This window comes from Scyliorhinus torazame, chromosome 10, assembly GCF_047496885.1.
Source record: "Scyliorhinus torazame isolate Kashiwa2021f chromosome 10, sScyTor2.1, whole genome shotgun sequence".
In the NCBI taxonomy this organism is placed as follows: Eukaryota; Metazoa; Chordata; class Chondrichthyes; order Carcharhiniformes; family Scyliorhinidae; genus Scyliorhinus; species Scyliorhinus torazame.
Genome location: NC_092716.1, coordinates 51125983 through 51142707, shown reverse-complemented (window position 1 = coordinate 51142707; position 16725 = coordinate 51125983). Strand labels below are relative to the sequence as shown.

Sequence of the window (16725 nt, the reverse complement as noted above, 5' to 3'; positions counted from 1 at the left end):
AATGAGATCTCCACAAACATTCAAACCTTTCACCGCCGTGGCAGCCGTGTGTACCATCTACAAGATTACAAGATGCACTGCAGTAACTCACCAAGGTTCCTTAGACAGCACCTTCCAAACTCACAGCCATTACCATCTAGAAGGACAAGAGCAGCAGGTACCTGGGAACCCCACCACCTGGAGGTTCCCCTCCAAGTCACTCACCATCCTGACTTGGAAATATATCGCCGCTCCTTCACTGTCACTGGGGCAAAATCCTAGAACTCCCTCATTAACGGCACAGTGGGTGTACCTACACTTCGGGGACTGCAGCGATTCAAGAAGGCTGCTCACCACCACCTTCTGAAGGGCAACTAGGGATGGGCAATAAATGCTGGCCTAACCAGCGACGCACATAGCCCGTAAATTAATTTTTAAAAAATCTTTATATTCCAGTCTGCTGTATATTAAAGGCCTGTAACCAGCAAAGGATGGGTTGCTGTTTGATGCTTTACTGATGTGGGCGCTTGTAATATTGTGTTATTTGCTAGCAGCCTTAAAAGGGCAAGCAAGTCTGAATTTATTGCAATAACACTTTGGGAGTCATTCAGACACAGTATGAACACAGCCCTATTGGCACATTCAAACGCTGCAGGATCTTTTGCCATATTGTTTAAAAGGGAAAGAGTATATTCTATTGAAAAAAAAATCTCCATAATCCTAGGCATAATGAAGAGTGATGTAGACTCGCCAGTGCCTCCAGCCCCTGCTTGTTGTTACGTTTCATTATTCTGAAATACTGGTTTTATCCAGCTTGAATGCAGACATTTTGTGTTAAAATTTATCGTGTGTATAAATAGATTGTTATTAAAATTCTCCCGTTGTAACACAGGAGTGGAATTTGGCAATCTCAAGAGCAAAAAAATCGACATCCAATGTCTACTTTCTCTGATGTTTTACAAACCTGTGCAGAGGCTGCAAATCTAGTGGACGGGATTCTCCGTTGGCTAACACCGAAATCGCAAAAGGTGATTGGACGGAGAATCAGTTCCGACGCCAAATCGCGGCGGGTGCCGATTTGACGCCAAATCGCAATTATGTCACCTCGACAGCAGCATCAATTTGCTCTGGAACTCGCCAGCCAGATTTGTTACTTAGAGGTCGGTCTGTCATTTTGAAAGGGTATCCCAATCTCTAAGTGAGACTGAGGGTCCCCCACACCTCCCACATACAGGTGAGGACACCCACTTTGGGGGTCGCTGAGTGCCCCACCCACCTTTCCAGGCCACCCCACCCTCCTTTCATGACCCCACCCTTTATGAGACCCGTTCATACCCACCCTTCATACCCCCCTTTCATATCCTCCTTCCATGAGCATGGACCCCCGCTCAGGCCCCGGCTATTGGCAGTGCCACACTGCCACTTGAGCACCCTGGCAGTGCCACCTGGGCACCTTGGCAGGTGGCTGTGCCAAGGTGTCAGAAATAGAGCCTGGGGGCCACCCTGCCTTGTACCCGATTACCCAGGGGTTTCCAATGGCCTGGGAAACCCCCCAGTTCCATGTTTATGTGGACCAGTACTAAACAGGGCCTGGTCTAGGCCTCGCTGCGGTGCATTTAGTTCCCGAGCACCAGGAGAATCCGGCGCAGACATATTTAAATGAGCTGTACGGCTCAATTAAATGTGCTGATCTGGATCTCCCCCCACAAGGGCGAGGTCTAGATCGCGACGTCTCGGAGGTTCGGATGAATCTCGCAAGGCGTCTCAAGCGTCGCGAATCTCGTGAGAGGCCTCTCGTGAGATTCAACAGCCTCGTGTTACCAATTCGGGTTTAGTGAGGCCAGTAAATCGGGTGCATGGTTTAATCTCCAGGACCTATAGAGGTGGATGTAAAGTGAGGCCAAATGATATCCCACTTCCTCTGATCTACATGGTAAACAGGAGTTTGGATGAGTGCAGATATGGGTGAATCATCTGAGACCAAGTATCTTTCAGTTGTACCATTGTAGTGGCATGCATGCTTCTTCCGAGCAATCATTGGAGACAATCGGAAAGCAGGCATTTTGTGTGGATCTGCCTCTCCTGAGATAGGGGAGACCTGAAATGAAATTTGCTCGCTTCTGGCTAACCTGAGTCCTGGGATCAGTTTAGAATCAGCAAGCACTTGCCCAGTTTGCAGTTTAATCCGGTTTCCCATTTCTCAGCAACATCCCTTTGGAGCTGAACATGAAAATTAAGTAGCTTTGGATTTTAAATACCGATTGTATTTACTTTAAAGCTGTTGAACACTGAATCTTTTAGTTAAAGTGGGTACACAGTCCTTGTAGTATAATTGGTTAATGGAATAGTTATGGTAGTGAGTGGAGTAGACTGAGGTAACAGTGACATCAGTCAATCATGTGTTAGATCGGTGCTAGGCAACCTGCAGTTACAGGGCCACATGCAGCCCATCAGGGTTTGGAGTGCGGCCCACAAGACTATTTGTTGCCCAAGCGCAGGGTAGCCACATTCTGCTGGTTTACGTCCGCATAACGTTTTCCCCACCGGTATGACTAAAATTATATGCACATAAATCAAGGGCACTTGAAGTTAGGTGCGTGCTGATTGGACACAACACTGACTGGGAGCCGTGCGCTTTTCATCCAATCAAAGCACAAACATTTATTTTGTTTTCACCATTTGAAGTTGATAGTTCTATTAATATCTGAATAATTAAGCATTTTCTATACCTCATTATGAAATATTAAGCCCTGTATTAAATGTACTCTATCCTATTCATGGAGTCATGGTTAGTGAACATGCCAGATTTGAATCTTGCGGCCCACTGAGATAAAGGAGCGCTACTCATGTATCTTTATTAATGTCACAAATTGGCTTACATCATCACTGCAATGAAGTTACTGTGAAAATCCCCTGGTGCCCACACTCAGACGCCTGTTTGGGTATACGGAGGAGAATTCAGAATGTCCAATTCACCCAACAGCACTTCTTTCGGGACTGTGGGAGGAAACCTTTTAATAACTCCAATGTTTCGTAGGGGACCTCACAGATGTATAATGAGACTGGGTGGAATAGAAAGTACTAATCCTTTGCATTGTTTTGAGTTAAACCACAACTGCAGGATAAGGAGAAATAAGATATAAATTGGTAAAAGGTGAGTTCAGGACTAAAGTCAGGCAACACATCCTTCACACACACACACACACACACACAAAGGAGAGTGAATAATATCTGGTTTGGACTTCCTGGTAGGGAAATTAATCAAACGTTTGGAGCCATTCAGAGAGACATTGCTGGGCCGATTGCAACTTTCCATGGATCAGTGGTATAAACGGGTTTAATGCCATCCTTTCTCCAGAGTGATCTGAAGCACAAACATATCCAATACTATTTTGTTTATTGGAAAAGACCAAAGGCCAAAAGAGGCACAATCAGTTAACTTATTTTCTGAAAGGGCAGCACGGTGGCACAGTGGTTAGTGCTGCTGCCTCACGGTGCTGAGGTCCCAGGTTCAATTCCGGCTCTGGGCCACTGTCAGTGTGGTGTTTGCACATTCTCCCCGTGTTTGCGTGGGTTTCGCCCCCACAACCCAAAGATGTGCAGGGTAGGTGAATTGGCCACGCTAAATGGCCCCTTAATTGGAAAAAATGAATTGGATACTCTAAAAAAAAGTTTTTTTTTTTTTTTTTTTTAAAACTTATTTTCTGAAAAATGAAAGTGACCTATATTAAATACTAGTAAAACGTTTACAGGCATTCTTTATTTATAGAAAATGGAAAGAAATCTTCAATTGTCATAGTTCATGTAATATAATAGCTCTCAAATACAGTGAAAGGATTGGTACAAATTGCATGAACAAATTATATAAAGGCAATGAGAATCACATGGGCCCTAGTAACCAAGATATCTGAAGCCACTCTTTTCCTTGGTGTGTTAAAATGAATTGAATAAATATGTTTAATGTAGGTACATAATCAAATATTCTGGAATACAACAGCCTCCACCCTACGTGGTCTCTATGTGAAATACAACTGGAGTGTTTTCCTGGAGTGTTAAAGTGTGTTAATATTTCGGGTTTTGCTCAACTATTTCTAGAGTTCGATAAAATCAACATTCATTAAGTTTACTCTGTGGCAGGTCACACTTTTAGGAAAAACTGTTTTTAGCAGTTAACAAACATTCAAGTTTCAAAGGACATTTGGTACTCAAAAAGGTCTATCTGCTCTGTTTGATTTCACTGGTATGGGCTGACAGTAAAACACAAACTGGTGAGATGAGTCAAATTTGTAGTAGATGATAAATGGAAGACATTAAGGAACATAGCCATTTTTAAAGAGACAACACCTAGCTGCCCAAGAGACATATGCTTTTGTTTCTCAAATCAGTTTTTAAAATAATCAATATTCATTTATGACTGGAGAAAATATGCTTTTCTGCCTATTTAGTTCTGTTCATGTATATTCTTCGATCACCTTTAACAGCATTGCCTAAACCAGCTGAGACACGGGCAGACCAATCTAATTAAAGTAACTAGTGCTGCATGCAGAGGCGGATTTACAGTTTGTGGCCCCCCCCCCCCAAACCTTACATCCCTCCTGACCCCATTCACCCTCGCCCTATAGAACACACACTCCCATTCTCACAATTTCACTCACCTTCCTCACCTGGGGTCTTCAAGGCAGCCTCCTACCTCACTCGACGTCTCCTCATGTCTCAGGCTTGCTGACTTACCCACAGCCCTGGGTCGAGTTGCCTGCTAGCCTTGCCTGCTGCTCCCGCTGGCGGTCGACCTCACATCATGGTGGCCTGTCCCTTCATTCAATAATGGGTTAGAAAAAAGGAAGATTATAAGAAAGTAGGAATTGAAAGAAAATTAACTATAATGTACTCAAATTGATCACTTACCAATTATTCCTTTCTTGTCAGGTATAGTTCAGATGCTGGAGGCCATGTTAAATTTGCTGGTGTTGGTGTGTGTAGTGGCATCATACATTATTCTCTCTGGATACAGCAGTAATGGTGGACTGGCAACAAGTTTCTTCAGTATCAACAGCAACTATTCTCCACTAGAAGGGGAGCAACTGAAGCAAGTACAGAAGCTTGATCGGGAGTTTATTATAATGCGGGCACCGGAACTCTACACTGGCCTTGGAGTGACAATCGCTATGTTTGCCATCACTCTGGGTATTTTGATTCAGAATGCTCAACTTTTACATAAAATGTCTGTGAAGTGGTTGATATTTGAAGTCATATTCAATGTATTGGCATCCTTGGGTTATGCAGCAGCAGTTGGTCTTTACTTGTATTTTGTCCTCCAGGTTAATAGCACAGATGTTTGTAAGGAGAGGGAACTTCTTTATGCAAGGTATGGTCTCAACTGGATGAATTGCGATTTATCTGGGTCTGATGGAGCAGCAGCCTGCTTTGGGATACTCCTTGCCATATTTTATTGTGCCAGTGCAGTACTGACAGTACAATTTTATCGAAAGCTGGGGCAACAAAACAGAAATAATTAAGGGTCTTAAAACAATTTACTCTTATGCACAAATGTAAAAGAAGCTTCAGAGAAAGTTTAGTAGATAAAGGCACTGCATGGTGTGGTTCTAAGCTGTACAGAGCAGAAAGAGCCCATATTTGATCTTAAGTTATTGCTGAATTGCTAGAAAGCAGGAGGCATTACTTGTAACTTCAGTGTTACTTAGGAGGGGAACAGGAAACCACTCTTATTCTTGGAATATTCTTGGGGGGACGAGGGTTGGGATGGGTGTTAATGATCGAAATGAAAAATGACAACAAAGGGTGACTTTAAGAGAAAAATAAATATTTCCTTAATAGAAATTCTAAACATTTTGGGGTGAAGGGAAATTTTAAGTATGTAAACATAGGTAAGCTGGCATCTTCAGTATCATACAAACACAAGGACGTTTCTTTAACATCCTTAAAACTAATACTGAAGTTAAGAGCAATACAGATTAAAACAAGGAAAATCAACCAATCACGTTTACTGCAGCAGATATGATCAGAGTTTAGCCTACATAACAACATATAAACTAGGAGTAGACCACCATATGGCCCTTCGAGCCAGCTCCACCATTCATTACATTCACGGCCGATCTTCAGCCTCAACTCCACTTTTCTATATCCCTTAATTCTCCAGAGACCAAAAATCTATCAATCTCTTCCTTGAATATACTCACCAATGGAGCTTCTGGGATCAAGAGATCCAAAGATTCACACCCTTCTGACTGAAGAAATTTCTCCACGTCTTGCATCAGTCCTCAATGATCGACCTCTTATCTTGAGACTGTGTCCCTGTGTTCTAGATTCCTCAGCCATGGGAAACAACTTCTCAGAATCTACCGTGTCTAACCCCTTCAAAATCTTCTATCTGTTAAGGAGATCGCCTTTCATTATAGCCCCAATGTACTGAGCTTTTGATCATAGGACAACCCTCTGATCCCAGGAACCATTCTAGCGAACCTTTGCTGTATTGCCTCTAATGCAAGTTTATCCTTCCTTAAATATGGAGACCAAAACTGGAATAGTACTTTCATCAAAGTCCTGTGCAACTGAAGAAAGGCTTTTATGGGCCGCACGGTGGCAAGCACTGCTATCTCACAGCGCCAGGGACCCGAGTTCAATTCCGGCCTTGTGTCACTGTCCATGTGGAGTTTGCACATTCTCCCCATCCGTGGCTGCGTGGGTTTCCTCCGGGTGCTTTGGTTTCCTCCCACAGTCTAAAAATGTGCAGATTAGGTGGATTGGCCATGCTAAATTGTCCCTTAGTGTCCAAGGGTTTGGTGGGGTTACGGGGGAGTGGGCCTGGGTGGAGTGTTCTTTCAGAGGGTCGGTGCAGACTTGATGAGCTGAATGGCCTCCTTCTGCACTGTAGGGATTCTGTGATATTCTTGTACTCCAATCACCTTGTAATAAAGATCAACATGGTGTTGCCAATCGCCACCATAGTCGCCAATAATGTTGCCAATTAATAATGATGCTCTTTAGAGTTGCCAGGTATCAAATGATACCACCACAAGGCTTTACTGGATATCAATCAAAGGACCACACAACCAGTTAGACAGTTCAAGTTCAAAGATGGTTTATTTACACACAAGGATGACTTCGACATGCAACACAAAACACTACAAGTTAAACTACACCTAACAACTATAATAACCTATACTTAACATCAGGGCAACCGGCTCTATGCAGATGGACAAGGCCTTTGTCCGGATATTGCGTGGCTGGGTGGAAGAAGTGGCTCTGTTTCTGCTGGGCTCATCTGTCTGGTAGTGATCGTTGGTCTTGAACTTGTCTGTCTGGTCGTTATGCTGCACTTGGGTTGGCATAGGCCGGATCTAAGAGAGACCGAGCACATGGCTGTGTCTCTTCTTATCCCTCTGGGATTTTGTTCTCTTTGGGGCGGTCCTTAACTTGGACCCAATAATTCGACAGGCTTCGATCACTGCCTTCAATTTTGGCCAATAAAGGGGTGGGTGCCTTGATGGCTGGGCGTGTCCTTAGAGGTCATTGACCTTGGCTGTTTGGGCTCCCTGAGTAAAGGGAGTGGCGCCGATTAGTCTGTATCTGTTACCTGAGTACAGTTCTTTTGTTCTGGGGAAATGGGCCATTAGAATGCAAACGAGCGGGGGTTTCGATCGCATCTAGCTATCTGGGTTGCAAATACACGCACAAGCTCAGAGTCTGGCTGAGTCCTAGGTTGGCCATTATTCCCATGGTCCTTTGCAGGTGGCCATCTGAGATGGCTACATCGGTATTTGCCTTCCTCATTTCTTGCTGCACTATTGGCTCAAGATAATTCGATAAGGCACAAGGCTTGAACATATTCCGTTTGTTTGCAGTGAATGGGTCCTTGTGCATGAGTCCAAGTCACTTTTAGCAAGTGTAAATGAGCCACTTTACGAGCTCAACTGATTATCTTAAATTGGTTATTAGTGTAGCGCACTCTAGATTGTTCAGCCAGTGCTGTCATCTAACAGTAGATATATTGTTGTCGTTCAAATTGCGTGACTGTGACTCTGACTATCCTGATGAGATCATTGTTCAGTTTATACTGAAAATGGGCCAAAAGCTATTACCATTGGAGCTGAAAAGTGCCCTGTCTACTTCAAATGATCCTGGAAAGGCAAAATATCTCGAAAATCTGAACAAAGCCGTTTCATGCTGTTACTATGCAATGGCTAAACAAGTGGTATTTTCCACTAACAGGATGCGGCTGACAAAGTTAACTGGAAGTTTGAGGGGTCTGTAGTTAACAAGCAATTAGGAAGGCAGTTTCTACTTTTATTGCGAGGTGATTGGAGTACAAGAATGTAGAAGTCTTGCTACAATTGCACAGGACTTTGGTGAGACTACTAGAGTACCGTGCACAGTTCTGGTCTCCATAAAAGTATCAGCCCAAAAAGATATCCTACCAACCACACAATTGAGTGACTTATGTATGAATTTCAGTGCCACTGTACCATCAGGTATATATGCGGTACATCCCAAAGATTTACTGAACAAACCAAACAGCATGTTCCTTCTTGTATACAATAGGCAAAATACAGATCAAACTCTTTTTAAAATAAATTTAGTGTACCCAATTCAATTTTTCCAATTAAGGGGCAATTTAGCATGGCCAATCCACCTAGCCTGCACATCTTTGGGTTGTGGGGGCGAAACCCACGCAAACACGGGGAGAATGTGCAAATGCCACACGGACAGTGACCCAGAGCCGGGATCGAACTTGGGACCTCGGCGCCGTGAGGCTGCAGGGCCACCGTGCGGTCTACACAGATCAAACTCAACCAGCCCTTGCTGCTAAAACGCATAACAAGAGGTCTGCCACTAGATGTGATTGGGCAGCTGAATAATCTTTTAAAAAATAAATTTAGAGTACCATATTTATTTTTTCCCTATTAAGGGGCTATTTAGCGTGGTCAATCCACCGATCCTGCTCATCTTTGGGTTGTGGGGGTGAGACACAGGGAAAATGTGCAAACACCACATGGACAGTCGGGAATGAACCCGGTCCTCAGCGCCGTGAGTCAGCAGTGCTACCCCACTGTGTAACCATGCTGTCCCCTTGCTGAATAAGCTCAAGTGCACTGAAAGCTATACTAACAACACATTTAAGGTATGAGTCAAGCTCAAACATGGCTCATTTATGCTTGCTAGAAGTGACATACATTTACATACAGAGACACGTTCTCTGCAAACAGAAATATGTTCAAGTCCCCCCCCCCCCCACCAACAGCTTGGGCATCCAATAGTTCTCAATGGCAATACTTCAGCCATTCTGAGCTGACTTGCTAACCAATCAGCACTCTTTTCTTCTGTAGTATAAAATGTGATTGTTGAAATTTGGCATTTTTGCATTTGTTCTGATGTACAAGTTACCTCCATTTAACTTATAAAATGATCATAAATCCTCTGCTACAGTTATACTTTATGCTGTCCCTTTAAGTAGGCATTTCATTCTCATGCAACGAGTCCAAAGCTATTTTCTACCCCCCGATGACCTGCTTCCTATTTCCTTTCCCAGTTTGGTAACTTCCAATCCCAGGAATGACTTTCATGGTGAGGGTTACCCTGGAGAGTCCGCCCCTACCAAAGCCAGGTGAATCTTCCAATTTCATTTAAATCCTCATAAATATGGTCTCTTCAATCTGAACATGAGCTACTTCTGCATGCTGAACAATAAGGCTATTTTTGTAAGGTCCAATGATATCTTAGAAAACCCTATAAGCCAATAATACATTGGCTTATCGGGTTTTCTAAGATATCATTGAACCATACAAAAATAGCTTTATTGTGGATGCTTCCCTTCTCAAAACCCATTATGGCAACATAAATCACACAAACCTTGTATCCAGGTAGAAATGCTAATGAACTATCCGCTAGGCCAGAGTTTTTCAAAGTGCAGATTGCAACCCGCAGGTGGGACGCGGAGCGATCGGCTGCTCAATTCCCCTGGTGGCCCCAGTTGCAGACTGAAGTGGCAAACAACCACTACCGACTTTAATATCGCGAATGGCAGCCGCTGTCACCTTTTAAATGGAAATAAATGAGGCTGTGTGGAGTCTTCTGGCCAGAAGTGGCAGCAAGGAGCAGGTCATGCACCCTGAATGCATACTTGACGTCAAGCGTCCTCCAGGTAAGTGCTTTTGGTGCCAAATCACAAAGCAGTGTTGCTTCCATTTTTCAGCTGCTGGCAAGCAAGGCAAGTGAACTGTAAAGATGAACTTTTTTTCAAAGTAAGAGATGGGCCAGAGACTGAAATAGACAGTGTACCTATTGGACAGGATCTCACAACAGAATCTGCTGGAGAGCTACATCTGCTCCTATTTTATGTTTGTTCGCATGTTCATTAGGATATGAATGCATTGGAGTCCAGAAAAGGTCTACAGGAATGGTTCCAGGGATGAGAAATTTCAGTTATGAAGTGAGATTGAAGTTGGGGCTGTTCTCCTGGGAGAGAAGGGAGGACTCGGAGGAGCTGTCCGGGTGGAGGCAGAGTGTGAGGGGGGCAAGCCTGGGGTCGTTGGCAGTGTCTCCGCTCCTGTTGGCGCTGAAGAAACACTCGACTAACCCAGTGGTAGTAGCTACTTAAAAAATTTGGTGGGAGTTCTGTCAACATTTCAATTTGAAGGTTGCTGCAAGGCCAGCTCCCATTTGCGCAAACCAATTATTCGAGCCAGCTAGGCTGGATGCAAGGTTGAGGGAGTGGAAGGAGAAGGGGTTAGAGAAGGTGGGACATTTATTTCTAGAAGGTTCTTTTAGGGAGTTGAAGGAGAATTACAGCGCTGACGGGGTCAGCTGTCTCCAGCTGCGTAGCTGGGTCAAAAAGTACTTCCCTGCCTTCCCAGTGAAGTAGCCTTCTAACCTTGCTTGAGCAGATTGTGTCCTGCTCGGGGTCAGAGGTGGTCAGTATGTCAAGCAAATAACAGCGGATAGTGGGGAAGGAGATGGGCTTGGTTGAGAGAGTGGGTAGAAAAGCTAGGGCCAATTGTGGAGGAAGAGGTTTGGAGCAAGGCACGGAAGAGGACGAAAGCAACCTCGTCCTGTGCGAGGCAGATCCTCTTGGGCTGGAGGTCGACTACACCGCCAAGTGCTTCAGCGTGGCTGACTGACCTGATGGAACTTTTGCACCTCGAAGGTCAGGTTCACTGTGGAGGGTCAATGGAAGGATTTCACTGTAGGTGGCAGACGTTTATAGTGCACTTTAAAGAGTTGGTTGCTGTTGGCTGGTTGGTTGAGTTTAGTTTATATTGTTATGGGGAGGGGAGGGATGGGGGGTTTATTACTTGATATTGTTTGGTTTCGTGTAAACTTTGTATAAAAATTGTTAGAATTTCAATTTAAAAAATCTCCTTGGAGAGAAGTGAGGAGGCGATTTGATAGAAATGTTTAAAATCATGAGGATTGGACAGATTAGGTCTGGAGAAACTGTTTCCGCTCGTAAAGGGATCAAGAACAAAGGGGCACAGATTTTAACAAATTTGCTTCTTTTGCAAATCAGTGCGAGAAAAAGCTTCTCCACAAAGAAAGTGATCTGGATCTGGAATATGCAATGGGTCTGCAATGCTCTGCCTGGAAGTGTGGTAGAGGCAGGGTTCAATCAAAACATTCAAGAGGGCATTCGATGATGATTTGAATAGAAACAACATGCAGAAGTATGGAGTAAAGGCAGGAGAATGACACTCTAGTCATAATGCTCATTTGGAGAGCCACTGCAGGCATGGGCTGAATGGTCACCTTCTGCACTGCAACAATTCTATAATTCTTCCTGCACTCTTGTTGAATACTATTTAAAATGTTTTCCATTCTTGCTCTACATCATTGTTTTTCAACATCGTCACCTATTCTCTTTTTCCCCAAGTTCTGTTCTCAGCTTCTCAAAATCAACTTTTCAAACAATACAGCACAGGAACAGGCCCTCCGGCCCTCCAAGCCTGTACTGGTCATGATACCAACCTTGGACAAAGCCCTCAGCACTTCCTTGTGCCGTATCCCTCTATACCCATTCTATCCATGTATTTGTCAAGATGCCTTTTGAATGCCGTTAATGTATCTGCTTCCACAACCTCTCCTGGCAACGTGTCCCAGGCACTCACCACCCTCTGTGTAAAGAAAACCTGCCTCGCACATCTCTAAACTTTGCCCCACAGACCTTAAACCTATGCCCCCTGGTGACTGACCCCTCCACCCTGAGAAAGAGTGCCTGCCCACCCACTCTATCCATGCCCCTCATAATCTTGTAATCTTCCCGAATCTGTTAACCAGATTTTCATAATACTCAAGTCCTTCTCTATCATCTTAAAACATATTATAATTTGGTCACTATTTCCTAAATGTCCCCTACTTTTATTTCATCTGCTCCCATGACAAGATGCAACAGCGATCCTTCCCTTATTGGGTAAGAAAAGCCTTGAACACATTATAGGAACTTCATTTCCTTGTCCACATTGTAGGAACTTCATTTTCTTATCCACATTGTAGGAACTTCATTTCCTTATCCACATTGTAGGAACTTCATTTCCTTATCCACATTGTAGGAACTTCATTTCCTTATCCCCTTTACCTACCTCTGCTGTCCAATTGTAGGAACTTCATTTCCTTATCCCCTTTACCTACCTCTGCTGTCCAATTAATATCTCACACATATATGTGGTAATTTGCCACCTAACCACCCAATCTGCAAGATTCTTGTGCCTTCTTGAACTGTGCTTCATTTTATGTGTTAGCTATATCCCCCCGTTAGGTATCATCTGCAAGTTTTGATACCAAACTTACTTAAAGAACAAAGAACTTTACAGCACAGAAACAGGTCCTTCGGCCCACCAAGCCTGCGCCAATCCAAATTCCTTATTTAGACATACTACTTATTGCCTAAACAATCTGCATCCCTCCATTCCCCAAGATACATCTTAAGCGTTGCTACGCCTTGTAGTTTGACGTCCATGTAGACAACATCAACAACCTTTCCCTCAATTAATTTTGTCACATCAACTATCAAGTTGAAAAGAGATGACCTTCCCGGCACAAAACCATGTTGCCTATCACTATCAAGTCCATTCACTTCTAAATGTAAATAAATCCTGTCCCTCAGAATCTTCTCCAACAGCTTCCCCACCACGGATGTCAGGTTCACCGGCCTATAATTACCTGGATTATCCTGCTTTCCTTAATCAAAGGAACATCATTGTGTATTTTCCAGTCCTCTGGAACATCGCCTGTGGTCAAAGATGATGCAAAGATATCTGTTAAGGCCCCAGCTGTTTCCTCTCTTGCATCCCACAGTAACCTGGGATATATCCCATCTGGTCCAGGGAACTTGTGTCTGCTTTAATGCATATTAAGATATCCAACACTTCCTGCTTTATTATGCTGACATGTCCTAGAGTATTATTCACACACCCATCCCCAACATCCGTCATATCCCTCTCCTTGGCGAATACTGATGCAAAGTACTCATTAAAGATCTCACCCACTTCCTCTGACTCCACGCATAACTTCCCTCCTTCGTCCTCAAGTGGGCCCACTCTTTCCATAGCTAAAGTCTTGTTCCTTATACATGTACAAAAGGCCTTGGGATTCTCCTTGACCCTGCTTGCCAATGACATTTCATGGCCTCCTTTAGTCCTCCTCACCGTTTTGAGTTTGTTCCTACTTTCCATATATTCTTCAAAAGCTGTGTCTGTTTTTAGTTGCCTAGTCCTAATGTATGCTTCAGTTGTCTTTTTGACTCGTCTCTCAATTTCCCCCGTCATCCATGGTTCCCTAATCCTGTCAATTCCTGTCCTTCATTTTGCAGGGACATGCCTATCCTGCACTCTAATCAACTGATCGTTAAAAGACTCCCTCATATCAAATGTGGATTTACCCACAAACAGCCGCTCCCAATCCATATTCTCCAGTTCTTGCTGAATTCCGTTGTAGCTAGCTTTCCCCCAATTTAGCACCCTCACCAGAGGACCACTCTTGTTCCCAAATCTAACTTATCAGTGGTCCAGGTCTAGTCAGTGACAAAGCTTGGGTACTTATCATGGACCTGAAAGAAAGCTCTGATGAGAGACATAGCAACATCTTTAGCGAGAATTTGAATTTAGCCAGCTAGCGAGGAAGTGAAAAGTGAGATCATATTATTCTTCAAATTTAAAGTGAAATCAAGCTTGGAACATTCAAATGGGTGAAACTTTTAAGGGAGAAACTTTGTTTGAGGGCGTAGACAGAGCTTAGAGAGAGAGAATGTGGTTCTGCAGTTAAGGAGAAGGCAGTGGAAATCTACCAGAGAGATCATGAAAGTTGCCACTGATGCAAGCTTTTGAACAGGCTTCTGAACAAGCGCTCCAACAGAAGAAAAGTTATCTCATAAAAGCAAGTGTTGCTTTTGTCTGCCTGTAAAAGTGGCATGAGAATTGCATATTCTGTCAGTGTTATTTAATGGGAACTAGCATGTTAGGGTTATGAAACTGCACGTAATTTGTTAGCGTTAGAACTGAAGTAAAAGTTTAAATGTGGTTTTTTTTGTTGTAATAAAGTTTGTTTATTAAATAACCATGCCATATTTCTTATATTATAATTCCTGGAACAAATTGATCTTTCTGCACCATCTTAAAACTTTAAAAAGGTATGACATCTGGTCCAGTGAGGAGGAAGGGGGGGGGGGGGAGATGAGACCTCTTAAAACCAGATCGCCTGGATAACAGTAGAATAGCTCTAATTAAGTTACTTTATTGAGGATTGAAACTAATCATGGAATGTATACCCAGTAATCATTAAACAGGTATTCTTAGAACAAAACAGTAACAAGCATTTAAACTCTTGCTGCACTAGTGCTGCAATGTATGTTGGGATTTAAGCTAGCTAGCTTGACCACATTCCGAAGACAGACAGAATTAATGTGTCAGCAATAACACAGCCAGCTCAATTAGCAGTTCTGAGCAGCAGCTCCAGCATCCTGCGCTCAGAGACAATGGTATAGGCAGGAGCCAAGATAAGAGAAATGGGAGTAGGGGAGAGCAAAAACAGCGGATGCAAGGGTCTTAAAAACAACAGATGGTCAGGGAACAGGATGGACTAAATTCATGAGTTGATCATGCAGCCACCAAGCTGCTTAAAGTAAAATTCATTGGTCAAGGTAAAATCGACAGCTACAAGGATCGAGTCCAACTGAAGTGGGCTACTGATTTTTGGAAATTGTATAACTGTATAACATAAAGCAATGTAAAGCAGAGAGGTTCTGGTGTTTATCCAAATCACTCTCCCTCGTACGTTAACCAAGCTTGGAAAATAAAGCTGTCTTAACCAGAGTTGCTGTCTCAATGGGTCTTTGTGTTTAGCTAAACCATAACTAAGGGGGAAGATCCCCACGTAAAAACCAGCTCAATACTAAGTCTCTGAAAACGCTCCTACATCAGGTCTCTTACTTGTTGAGAGCTGTGGCAACACAGTGGCATAGTGGTTAGCATTGCTGCCCACGGTGCCGAGGTCCCAGGTTTGATCCCGGCTCTGGGTCACTGTCCGTGTGATGTTTGCACATTCTCCCCGTGTTTGCAGGGTAGGAGGGTTTACCACGCTAAATAGCCCCTTAATTGGAAAAACGCATTGAGAGCTAACCAGGTGTCCATAACAGATCCACAAGTATAAAATTCTCTTCAGCGTCAAATCAATTGTTCAGTGGTAGTTATTAAGAGATCACCATTAAAAACTGGGCAACACCTAACAGAACAGGGTTCAATATTTTTGTGTATTTAATAGTGACAGAAGAGTGGAAAAGGGGAATTTCTCACCATATAAATTGATTTAATGGATTTATGACTTAAGATGAGTGGGGGAGTCCACAGCACAGCCTGTGGCGAAGCAATACAGAACAGACTGCAACTTCTGAATTTGTGCTAATCTGCTCTTACACTAAATCCTGAAGCTGACACTAAATCCTTAAACTGCAGTTAGATTTAGAGGGCAATGATGGCAAACACTGACAGTTTGTCACCAAAACCCCCCAAAATACCAGTCTATGTAAACTATGAATAACAGTACTATACTTGATGCTGCTCTTATTTCCTCTCATCTACCCTCCGTTTTCCATCCTCCTGGCAAATTTGCATCAATTTAGCTATTTATTGGCTGACCCCACATTCCTTAATCTTTGTCATGAGCCTACCAAGTGGTACTATTTCAAAAGCCTTTGACGATCCAGGCATATAAATGTATATATCCTTGTCTGTTCTATAACCTCCTTAATGAATTTTCATTAGGTTAATCAAGCATCTCTTGCACTTTCAGAATCCTTTCTGTCTTTTAAATTTTCTTTGTTTCTACATGCTCGATTCCAGGTTTTGTTCCATCTCTCCTTTTGTATGGAGGATCAACATTGGTTGTCCTTTCACAGTAGCTTCTCAGGTCTGGAATTGTGGTAGTATCCCTGCAATCTCCTTCCCAGTTTGCTTGAGTATGCTGCATTTGGGATCATATCCTGTTTTAGTTTTGCCAGTTTTATCAATTATCAGTGAAGCAGTTGAGGCTACCTCGTTGAATTTTTTTTACGGCAAAGATAGATTTTTGAACAGTAAATGAATTAAGGGTTATGGTGAGCGGGCGATAAGTGGAGCTGAGTCCATATAAAAATCAGTCATGATCTTATTGAATGGTGGAGCAGACTTGAAGGGCCAGATGGTCTACTCCTAGTCTCTTATTTTCTCCCTTTCTCTGCCAATTGTACTAATATTAAAGTTCATA

The 16725-nt window shown here is 43.2% G+C and overlaps 1 protein-coding gene across 2 annotated transcripts in view; it reads left to right on the top strand.

The window, feature by feature from the left end:
* marveld3 (MARVEL domain containing 3) overlaps nt 1-11257 on the top strand; it is a 36489-nt gene extending 25232 nt beyond the window's left edge. For both annotated transcript variants that reach the window (XM_072518095.1, XM_072518096.1), the window contains one exon: nt 4906-11257. In XM_072518095.1, the coding sequence (XP_072374196.1) occupies nt 4906-5495 (590 nt within the window). In that variant the 3' untranslated portion in view covers nt 5496-11257. The remainder of the gene's footprint in view (nt 1-4905) is intronic.
* The last annotated feature ends 5468 nt before the right edge of the window (nt 11258-16725 follow it).